The sequence below is a fragment of the Gavialis gangeticus genome, unplaced genomic scaffold (genome assembly GCF_001723915.1).
Source record: "Gavialis gangeticus isolate Ggan-Ray unplaced genomic scaffold, GavGan_comp1, whole genome shotgun sequence".
Lineage (NCBI taxonomy): Eukaryota > Metazoa > Chordata > Crocodylia > Gavialidae > Gavialis > Gavialis gangeticus.
This window is the reverse complement of record NW_017729028.1, coordinates 36,713,761-36,725,748: the sequence shown is the minus strand read 5'-3', so window position 1 is coordinate 36,725,748 and position 11,988 is coordinate 36,713,761. Positions and strand designations below refer to the sequence as shown.

The 11,988-nt window shown below is 45.1% G+C and overlaps 1 protein-coding gene across 2 annotated transcripts; it reads left to right on the top strand.

The window, feature by feature from the left end:
• The first annotated feature begins 102 nt into the window (after positions 1-102).
• Positions 103-9,554, top strand: GLYATL3 (glycine-N-acyltransferase like 3). 2 transcript variants are annotated; one of them, XM_019520956.1, is made up of 6 exons: positions 103-138; positions 261-363; positions 3,348-3,455; positions 5,176-5,299; positions 6,018-6,144; positions 7,368-9,554. In XM_019520956.1, the coding sequence occupies exons 2-6, from the start codon at positions 286-288 to the stop codon at positions 7,792-7,794; spliced, it is 864 nt and encodes a 287-aa protein (XP_019376501.1). In that variant the 5' UTR covers positions 103-138; positions 261-285; the 3' UTR covers positions 7,795-9,554. The 2 variants fall into 2 exon arrangements, with proteins under 2 accessions (XP_019376501.1, XP_019376500.1); XM_019520955.1 differs by having other exon boundaries at positions 5,173-5,299.
• Positions 9,555-11,988: the final 2,434 nt, after the last annotated feature.

The window sequence follows — 11,988 nt, the reverse complement described above, 5'->3', positions numbered from 1 at the left end:
GGGGGGGGGGGGGGTCAACAGCTCTAACCACTAGGCATTCTTCCTTCTCAAATGTAGCACTAAATCCACTCTATTGACAAAGAAATTTGAGTCCCAAAATACACTTCGTACAAAAACGCTGCAGTAGGTGATTATCAGGTATTTCCAGAGCAATTATCTATTACAGAGTGTGCAATTATCTGCTTTAGTCAGCCTCTCCCCGCATGTTGTTGTAATGACAGCTGGCTACACTGTGCTGTTTTATATCTGTTTCTACCCAGGCTTCTGCTAAATGCTTTTGGAAAGATGCCAGTACTGAAATGTTCCACAAAGCTACAGCTATTAGAAAAAATATTAATGGGGAGCTTCCCTGAGTCCCTGAAGGTAACACAGATCTAATCTGCACCTTTTCTGTGCCATTTCATTTGGGGAATCAGAACGTTATGCAAGATGGAAGCAGGGTAGGGTGAAACTTCTTTGCAATTACTGCTCCTTCTATACTGATTTGGCATCAAATCCAGAAAGATACAAAATCCAGTGGCTGAACACTTTAACCTCCATTGGCGATGCATAGGGGGTGCACGTGCACCCCCTGAGCTTGGTGATGCACCCCTGCAGCTCGCCACCCCCAGCCCCTCGCTGCTAACATGGCTGGCGGTGTCTGCAGGCAATAACCATCGCCACAGGCCACCATTGCCACTGCTGGTGGCATCTGTGGGTGGTCACCGACCTCTGCTTGGTGCTTGCCACGGCCCCCCGCACCTGCTGCTGAGACCACTGTGGCTGCCTGTGCAAGCTCCCTGGTGGGTCGACCCCTGCTGCTGACACTGCCATGGTTGACTGCAGGAGGTCACCACTGGCATGCCCCCATCATTACCACCATCGCCGCTGCCTGTGGGCGGTTGCCATGCCCTCCCAGCCTCCAGGGGCACACGGCGTTCATTTTAACCTCCCCCGAAAGTCCTTCACTGACCTCACAGTAGCTGTTCTTAAACAACAAAACTTCTAAAACCATAGGTGACACATAGAGCATTCAGAGGGGGTGCATGTGCACCCCCTGAGAGCACTGGTGCCCCCCTGAAAGCGAGCACTCTTGGCTAAAATGATGGGTAGGGGGGCAGGCAGAGTGCTGGTGCACCCCCCGAAGAAGTGCTACTGGCACTTCTGGCATGCCATTGGCCGATTGGCTGTTGGGGGACACCCCCCACCACCACTGACACCACCGTGGCCACCTGCAGGCAGTCCTTACTTGGTCTGCCATTGCTGTGCACCCCCCTTGCCTCAGGAGGCATGCGTCACCTATGTCTAAACTCCATCCCGAATAGGAAATTGTGGAACAAGAAATCATCCACAGACTGGGTCATGTTAATTATGTTCTCAAAAGAGACTCTAGATCAGTGGTTCCCAAACTGTGGGTCACACCATCAGCAGATGGGGTTGTGGGAGTGGAGCTGTGGGTTGGGAGTGAGGTGCCATGCTGAGGAAATGGGGTCATGGTGAGGAAATGGGGCCATAAATGGGGTCATGCTGAAGAAAAGTTTGGGAAACACTGCTCTAGATTCTTATCCCATTACCTAGACTATTTTTTATAACTCTTATGTCTGGATTAAGAGCTCAAATTCACATGACCTGGACTATTTTTTATAACCCCTATGACTGTCAATGGATGAATTGCTTTGTTTACTACTTTTGATTTCTTCAACTTATCTTCTCCTCGCTCAGCAGGGCCCTCTCCCTTTCCTCCCCCTCTCCTTGTATTTAAATGATTTTATTCCTTTCTATATAGTACCCCTGCTCTCTGCAAGTGCATTTATAGCATCTGACAAAGCAGGACATTACCCATAAAAACTTAGGATCTATGAATGAGTTAGTAAGGGTGTGTCCAGACAAGCATTGGAAACCACACGGGCTGCACATGCAGTTATTCGCTACACTGTTAATTTGCAGCACAGTGGGGTTTTTTTATGCTAGGACATCCTGGTGTAAACACCCCCTCCCCAAAAAAAAAAAAAGCAAGGCAGCGCACATGGCAGCAGCATATGCCACCCAAAACCAGAGCCTGGCTGGCCAGAGCCACGCTCTGGCTGCCAGCCAGGCTCCATGTGCCTGGGTCACCACTGCTGGAGCTGCAGTATGCCCCCAGGACCTCAGGTAAGGCTGCAGAGACCAGCTCAGGTGCTGGCTCCAGCCTCCCATACCCCACCCAGGGTAACTTGCTGGGCGCCAGAGCATGTCTGCATTGGCATTCCCCAGGGAAATGTAACAGCAGTACAACTATGTGCCACTGCTGTTTGTCCCCAGGGAAATGCATGTGTGCGCTCATCTGGACATGCCCTAAGGTGCCAGCCTGGTCTGCCTTTTGCCTGACTTAAGGCGAAGATGGCTAACCACCCCTCTGGGCGTTATACAGTTTTTGTCCTGGGGGTGAGTATCATGTTGCAGTCTCCAGGGTTGTCCATCTGGTAACTTTTAGAATCCCAAAGTCACATTCCTTAAGAACAGGACCTCCCCTCCCTCACAACTAGCATAGGACTAGTTATGCTAGTCAGGGAAGCTATCATCCGATAGCACTGGGTATAACCCAGTGGTTAGTGTGTATAGTTTGGGCATTTCCTTTTTGTGGCTGATCAACAGAGAATACGGGTGCATCCTCACATGCAGGGGTGTGCACTTGCAGTGGCAAAAATAGCAGCAGCACAGATTTGTGCTGCAGTGTATGCCCTTGCACGTGCGCTTTGGTGTGGGGCAAATTGCCCTGCTTTGGGGAAATTGCCCTTTCCCCACTCCTCCTGCCTCCAGGCATGCTGGAGGAGCCAGGGGACAACTAAGGGAGTGGAGATGTTTTGGCCACAGCATCTCGCAGGAGGACCTCTGTGTCTGCTGGTGCACGTGAGAGTAGTGTACACATGCCAGTTTTTTTGTGGCATTTGTTTTTTCTACTGGGATTTCCCAGTAGAAAATTTGCCCCTCTGCTGCAATATTGCAATGCAGGGCACGTTTTAACATTCCAGGTGTGCTGCTTGTGGTGCCACACAGAATGTAAAGTTTCAGTCTCCGGAGTTGTCCATCTGGTAACTTTTAGAAACCCAAATTCACATTCCTTAAGAACAGGACCTCCCCCACAACTAGCGTAGGACTAGTTATGCTAGTCAGGGAAGCTATCATCTGATAGTAGTGTAACCCAGTAGTCAGCATGCATGCAAGTTTGCATGCAAGTGTGGCACCACAAATTGGACATGCCTGCACATCTGGGTGCAGCCTAGGGTTTTTTTCAGCGTCGTCTTCTGTCACTCTGTATGGCTGTATGTGCTGGGTGTCCAAGGGCAAGCCTCAAACTGGTTCCTTTATCTTTGGCTTTTATCTGGCAGGTTTATGGAGCTGTGATGAACATAAACCGAGGGAATCCCTTCAGGAAGGAAGTCGTGGTGGATTCATGGCCAGATTTCAAAGCTGTCATTACCCGGCGACAGAGGGAGGTAGATCCAACTGGTTTTAGTCCAAGTTCCAGAGAAGCTTACAAGGTGTGGATCTTGTTGTGACTGTCTCTTCTATTAGCATCTTGGAAGATTTGGGTGGGCATACACCCTGAGGAAGAAGTACAGAGCAAAACCTGCACTCTCTAACACTTGGTGGAGTATGGCTACACCACAAGCTTACCATGGCAGTCAGCAGCATGCTTCAGCATGCAACAATGCTCGGTGTGTGTTGCTACTTGAACCTGAAGTTGTGTAAATTAGCTCACCTGCAGTTTTGTGAAAATGACTACACTGGTTCTGGTTCAGGAGAGTGGCTGGTATGCAGCAGCACCATAGGTGTAGGGAGACAAAATTATTTGGGGGGGCTGATCATGCGCATGTATGCGTACACATGCCCCTGCAGCAGGTAAGTCTGGGGGAAGGGGTGGGAGGGAGTGGGGTTGGGGCAGGCCCTGCACAGCCAGGGCAGGGCATGGGATAAAGCTGCGAGCTGTGGGGACGTGGGGAGGCGGTGGCGGCTCCTGCTGCTGCACGCACCCTGGGAGGGCATGTGCCCTGGACCTGTGCATGGGGCAGGGCAGGCTGCCACTGTGGGCTGGGGCCGGGGCTGTGCCGGGCTCTTCCCAGTGGTGGGTTGGGCAATGCTGCACTTGGGGCAGGCAGCGGCAGTGCTGGGAGGGGGGCTTGGGGGGCTATGGTGAATTTGGGGTGGCTGCAGCCTCCTCCAGCCATAGCCCCCCTCCCAGGGTCACTGCTGCCTGCCCCAAGCACAGCCTAGCCCAGTCCCCCCTTCCACCCCCCACTGGGAAGAATCCAGTGCAACCCAGCCCCAGCCTGCAGTGGTAGCCTGCCCTTCCCTGTGAAGATCTGGGGGCACATGCTCCAATACTTCCCGGGGTACATGTAGCAGCAGGGCCATGCCCCCCATGCCCCATGGGGCTGTGCCCCCACAGCTCATAGCCGTGTCTCATGCCCTGCCTCACCCCACCCTGGCTGTGCAGTGCCTGGAGCCCCACTCCCTCCCTCATTGCCGTGTGCGTACCCCTCCCCGTGTCTCCTGCAGCCGCCGGAAGCCTGCGGGGCCATACCGCTGCCCCGCATTTGGGGGGGCTAATCCCTGTTAGCTCCCCCTTTCTGCCACCTATCAGTAGCACAGTGTGTTCTGAGCATGCTCCCTCCTACCATGGTAACTCTGTGCTGTAGACATGTCCTTGGCTCAGTCCTGGGAACCCACATGTTTCTCATTAGTGGGACTTGCAGAGATAAATGTAGCAGGTTAAGTTAATCCTGTGATGCCCAGTAACATCAGTGGGCTCTTCCAGGGCTGGTTTAGGCTCATCTCTACAAGACAGACAAAGGGACCAGAAGCAGCTGGCAGGAAAATGCACCCAATATCCAGGAGCCTTAAGAAGCTGCCACTGGGCTCAGGGTAGGTGGTTAGCTTGGAAAGGTGAGGTCTTTCGTCCTACACAACTATAAGCTGTTGCAGGGATATGAATAACAATGAATATCTGTTTTTCTACCTGATTTTGACATTCACTGTGGAATTACTTAACTACTTTCCACCATAAAAATACCCCAAAAGAATGTTCTAATTCGAGAAGCCTTGAAGATCTGATTATTGGATCTTTGATTGGGATGTCTCTGAGCTTTGATTTATTAGATAAGGGGTAAAGGAAGAATGTTTCTTAGCAATTTAATTTATTCTTCTATCGAGAAGGAGGTGGATGACTGTGACCATTACACCAATGCATATGCAGTTTTCTACAAAGACCTACAGGCTTACCGGGAGCTACTAGAAGAGAGAGACACCATCAACTGGGGACAGATCTTTCAGCTACAGGGTATAAACTGATGTAAAACATTCTAGGGGAAAATAGACCATGCCACTGCATTTTGGATAAGGATTCCTTGTAAAGATGTGAAACGCAGGATGCAGGAAAGAAGTGAGTCAGGCACAACCTTTCTGGCTTTTGCATTTCATGCCTCCTGTAGGTTTCTCTGTCATTTGGTCAAATTCTGCCTTCAGTTATATGGGTCCAAATCCTTGTTTCACAAGATGTTCATTTTTTTCATAGTCTGTTCTCAGTTAAAGCCACAGATCCCTAGAGAATGTTTGGCTAACTAACAAGTCACATGACAGTAGTAGATGGCTCTTTAATCCAGTAAATAAAGACATAATGAGACCCGGGGGTTGGAAGCTGAAGCTCGACAAGTTCAGAGGAGACATGATGTGCATATGTTTAACTTAGCTAGGGGTCAGGTGGATACTCTGCCCATTTAAATCTTACAGTCATGACTCGATGTCTTTCTAAAATCATATTATAACTCAATAGGAGGCAAGAGCTAGAGATAAAATTACTGTGTGAGGGTCTGACATATGCTGGGCAGAAAATCCTATATAGATGCTGTGATGGCCCTTTTTTGGCCTTGACATCCATGAAGTCAAGAAGAAGGTGTAGAAGGGGGTGGACATTTTGAATAACACCGAGACCTTTAAAGACGTCAGATGAACCAATGAATCCAAGCCTTGATTTTCCATATTTCTCTTTGTACACACAGGGCTCCAGGCAGGAATATATGAAACATCCATAGCTGTTGCTAGGTCTAAGCAGGTTGATGTGAAAGTATCCTCCTTCCAGATGGTTATCCACCTAGACCCTGACACACTGCCGGACGTCAGACTTCAGTATGTCTAATTGCATCCTTCCATGCTGCTATTGAAATAGTAATATGCAGACTACTAGGTCATTAAACCAAATGCTACATGAAAACTGATACAATGGAGGGCTGGAGGTGTAAAAGTTCCATTTTCTTATCCATCTTTTTATTGACCTATATCACTCTTCTGCTATTTTATCTTCCAGAATAAATATCTTCCCTCTTTCTTTTCCCTTGTCACATGCATGAGTTCCAGAAGCCTGTTCTCTTTTCATCTTTCCCTTTTTTATTGATGCCCTAATATTAAGAAATAGATGTATTTTTCCACGGGCAGGGACCTTCCAACACCGCTTTGGAGCCTATCTTTTCTCATGGTCCCTCCACAGGTTGGATGTCTGTGAGACAGCACCATTTTGCAGTGTTCATAAGAAACAAAGGCTTTCTTTTTCCTAGATGTAATTTCTCAGTAGTGGATTCAGAATTCACTGAGCACTCCCAAAGCTTTCCCCTGCATCCAAGGCATGGCGGGAAAGAGAATAGAGAATTGTATACATTTGGCTTTAAGAGACCGTAAAGCATGTTGCTATGTGTCCGCTATGATTAAAGTTTAATTCAGACACATCTCCAGCTCCCTCTACCAGGTTCTGGATTGGTGCAGTCCAACAAACATTTTTTGTACTGAAAATGCTGTAATTAAAATCATGCCTGAAGGACATTTAAAACCTGTGCATTGACTACTAGATTGCACTTGGGGGCTCAAGCATAATCCTTACTTGGCCATTGGGTAGATAAAAACTGGACTTCTTCAGTAACAATGGTACTATTTCTCTCAAGCAGCTAGCCTAGCCTACCCAATCTTCTTTTATTCTGCTTTTTTTTTTTTTTTTGTGCAGTGGAATGGAAAACCCATTCATATTGAGAACAATGGTTTTAAATTCCCCTTGCTCTCAGAACTGTAGGTTTATAATTTCCTAATGCCTTTAAGTAACAGAATAATATAACTGCCTTTTGCTGATTCAGACCACAGGTCCATCTTGTCCTTATCCTGTGTCTCTCAGTTGTGGGATGGATGCTGAAAGGGAGACTGAACTGGTTATGACCAGGGCTTTCCCCCAGTTCCTCTCATTAGCAGCCTCCAGCATTTAAGGTCTAGGAAGTTCTGATTCAGAGGCTTAACTCCCATGCTCAGATGCTACTGATGCCCCATTTTTTCCAATAATGTGTCCAATTGCTTTCCTGTACTTTTCCCAGGATGGACCCAGCACCGAGACTGGCTTATCTGGATATCTCCCATGCCAGCCTGCTCAGCGAAACCTGGTCACGGGGAGGCACTGAGCAATGCCGGAGGTACCTTGCTAACCTCATTTGCTGCTTCCCCAGCATCTGTGTCTTGGATGACAATGGACAGCCCATCTCTTGGGGTCTAACTGACCAGTTTGCCACCATGATTCATGGTTATACCCTTCTGGAGCACCGAAGAAAGGGTTATAACCGGCTTGTGGCTACCACATTAGCTAAGAAGTTACATAGCCAGGGCTTTCCAGCTCAGGGTAATGTCCTGGAGAAGAATGTACCTTCTATAACATTGCTGAAAAGTATGAATGCTCAGTTTCTTCCCTGTCATTTTTTCCGAGTCATTCACACTCCTTTGTGTTTCTTAGCTATACATCACCTGTAGTCCTCAATTACAAGACCTGAGTTAGAGGTACAAATGACTGAGTTTTATAACACTCACTCGCCTCCCCCTTTACAGGGCTTACTGATGAAATTCAATGGTTTCTCTTATATGGGAGATCACCTTACATGATTTTTTTTTCTGGCCATAAAAACCTGTGAAACTGATATATCCGAAAAACTATTCCGGACTGGATAACTCATCAACTCAAAGACAGATAAGAATGGGTTTAGGGCTACTGTTTTGCCATTGCAATTCAACCATATATGACATTTCACTCATTTCCTCTGACTGAAAAATGATTCCTCTAGTTTTCCTATCTGTGTTGTATATTCATTGCCACAATTCTGGGGCCAACACTAGCTCTGTCCCTTTCTGGTCTTCCTGAGTTCACCCGTTTTGATTCTTTTCGTACCAGGCCTTGGATTACAATCCCCTGCATATCACCCCTGTTTTACATCAGCAAGTCTGATATATGCCCAGACAGCCATTCTGTTCCTTTTGGGGCTGACTGAAGTAATCAGCGACCAAGCAGCCTCCTTAAAACAAAGTATCATTTTTTTAGAATAAAAACATTTTAAAGGAAACTTTTCTTAGACAGTAAAATAAACAACGTGCATATCTAGTGCACCCGTCTTTCACATGCGGATCCTAGAAGCAGTAAATTGCTATAGACTTTGCCTCTAGATTGTTTCTATATCAGCTTTTGCCCTGTTACACTTACCTGCACAGCCCCTGGTATCTCTGTTCCCTCCCTACATTCCCTACATGCCTCCCTACATTCCTGAGTAATCAGGACAAATTAATTGCCTGCAGTAATTTGTCCCAGTAATTCCAGTTGTGACCATATGTGGTTTGCAAATCTTTGGAAGCAGAATCCTTGAAGTTAACAGCTCCGTCCAGTTTCTTTCAAGGCTATACTCCATATTGTTATCTAGCAAGTCACTATGTTCCTTGTCTGCTTATTCTTTTCATAGCTTCTTTTGAATGCATAGCAGTTTTGCAATCATTACCGTAATTTCATGTTAGGTAGCAACCAAGTGATAAAGTAGTTCTACTTCTTTTATTAAGAAAAGTTGTAAGAGTTGTCCACAGAACATAAGAACTGAAACTCATACGTGTCAATCCTACTATGAGAAAACTTGAACTCACGTGTGTCATCCCTACTAGCAGTAAACATATTTAGCAGCAATATACTTGGATACTGGAAAGGTAATTATATCAGCCTTTGTACATTTGGTGACAGATCTGCTCATCTACATGCCTAAAGAAAGATTCAAGGATAAAAAATATGCTCAACCATATGCAAAAGAACTAGATCTCAGGTGCTTCAAAGGTTTCACAGCTATGAACTTAAAGGAAGGGATTATGATTCTTTCAGAAGCTGTTACATTGAAATAAATTCTCCTCAGGCAATAAGATAGCACAGATCCTCCTTTAAAAGATGCTTCATATGAGAAAACTCCCTACATGAATACATCCAGGATAATTTTTTCAATTGCACTTCTATCTGGTCACACAGTACCTTACCTATGCTGTGCCATACGCATTAGGGTCTAATTTCTATTTAGTCCTGTGCTTAATGGGTCTCATTACACTGTAAGAGCAGAGATTTGACCTGCTGCATTTGATCAAAATTCTTCATTGTTCTGCAATATTGTTTTTTTCTATGTGCCATCTGCCACATTTCCCCCTTTTTATTGCATTTCAGGGGGTTCTGATTCATAGGAGGAAACCTGCTTATAAATGTAAGAACATGCATATACGAACCGAATCATCTTTCTATAGAAGGAAAATATTTTAACATGGTAGAATAGCCACTGGGAATGAGGCCAGTAAATTACTGTGTGTGTAGAGCTCAAAACTGGGTCTTGTATAAGATGGCAAGGATTTAAAAATTTCTCACTCAGCAGAAATTGGCAGAAGTAGTAAATTAGATGTGCATGAGGGTACTGAAAACACAAGTAGGACACACATAGGATAACCAAGGAAACCCTCATAAATTCCTAATAAAAATGACTAGGTTACCTAAATTCCTTGAATTTGGCCCAGATGAAGAGCTGGCGTATATTTAAAAGGCCAGCTCCTACTCCACCTATTAGGCACCTTAGCGAGATCTAAGTTGATTTCTGCTTGGATCCCTGGAAAACAGTTTATACAGATTGTTCTCTTTCTTGCTATTTCCTGTGATTTCATCTTAAAACTAACATGATGATATGTTACAAAAGCAGGTGAGTTAATGCTTCTTTGGGGATCGGAGCAAGAAAAGGTCACCCTGAGGGATCTAATTAGGCACTGAATAGGGTCTGGCCCAAAGTTGCTTGGGTATTACAAAAAGCATAATGTTGCCCCAGTTTAGCCGAGCTCAGTCACTCTGTCTATGAGCACTCTATGTTAGTCTAAACCTAGCTGTATAGTAGGTTGGCATATGGAATAATATGGAATATACCAAACAATTCTAATGGAAAGGAAGATTCAGTAGTGAGGATGCGAAGCTGGGATGTGGGAGAGCTGCTTCTACAGCAGTCTTTCTGTATGACCCTGGATGAATCACTTAAGCTGTGATGTATTTAGGCATGTAACACCCACTGAAGTGCCTAAGTTAATAAGAATCCCATATTTAAATGTCTTGGAAGATCTTGCCCTTAGTCTCTCTAATAATGCCTTGGTTTCCGTTCTGTAAAACAGACCCTTTTCTACCGGATTAGGTAAGCATATTAGGACTGAGAAGTATTCAGATATCATGTTAATGGAGTCAAGTATATATATATCTCCAAGATAAAGAGAGGTCCTGTTATATTAGACAAGTTTTTTTAAATTTTAAAGGATCACTTACAAAAAAATCCTGTAAGAGGTATGTAAACTGCCTGTGTTCATTATAATCCACACTTTCAGGATGTGTCACATTACATGTAGTGATCCAGAATCTTTGTTGTTACTAGGGTTAGCAAACCAGTTAATTGACTGGTCAAATATTTTCAATGACTGGTTAAGTGACTGCATAGTTTTTGACTGGTCAAGGATTATAGCATTTTTACAAGAAAAACTACAATTTTGGAGATTTTTTTTACAGAAATATGATTTTTTATTTTTTTTTGACACATTTCTTAATGGAACATTTGTGCTTTTTCTGTATATTATTTGGGCTTATTGGTAGTTGTTTTTACAATTTTTGACCAATATTTGACTGATCTATTGACTGAGCTTTATTTGACTGATCAAATACCGAACCCTAGAGCTAAGAACAGCCCATCAAAAAGCCCAAAGCTGAATTGATTCAGTCTTTGCAGGTTAGTCTAAACTGCAGAGATTAAACTGACTAACAAGTAAGCAGACATTTACTTTTGATTCAGGAAAATGCAGCCACATGCCTGCAGTGGCTCAGGTCAGAAGTAATATGCAGAGTACTAGGTCATTAAACCAAGTGCTAGTGCATGGCTCTCTGGCTGTGTGTTCACTTCCTGTTCCTGCTGTCCCCAAGGTCTCTGGGATTTGCAGTCCACAATCACAGCAGCGGGACTCTGCAGGGTTGCTCATCACTTACTCTTCCTGCTTCCAGGTGCCTCTGGGATATCTAGTCCACAGTCACAGCCAGCAGTAAGTTTGGCAGGGCAGGGCAGCTTTGTGTGCGAAGGGGGTGTTTAACCAGGCCAGAGCTGGGGTTTGCCTGGCAGGGGGAAGTCTCTCCTTTCCCCCCCCCCAACCCTTCTCTGCTGGAGCATACCATCCAGCCCAGCCCAGGGCTGGAAAGCATGCTAGGATGCTGGGGTACTGTGATTTAACTTGATCCAAGAAGGGGTCTGGGACAGAAGTTTCATAAACCAGTTTGACTCTATGACCAGTTTGACCAGTTTGATTCTATGATTCTATGATTCTATGACTCAAATCAGTTAAGTCAGATAATATATTCAACCAGGTTTATTTTAAACTAGTTTTAGCCACTTTGGAACTGGCTTATGTGCACAGAACTTCTGTTCGGTTACAGGTTTAAACCAGTTTCTGATGACTTAAACCAGTTTACATGTAACTTCTGTCCTTAGCCTAGTTGTTACGATAAATGCATTACTTCTAAGATTTTACTTGACCAAAAAATATTATTTAAAATATAAAGATAAATGTATATAGCTTAAAAGAGCCAGGAAGTATAAAAATTAGCTTGGTGTAATGAGTATATCAAGAAATATTTTCATAATATTA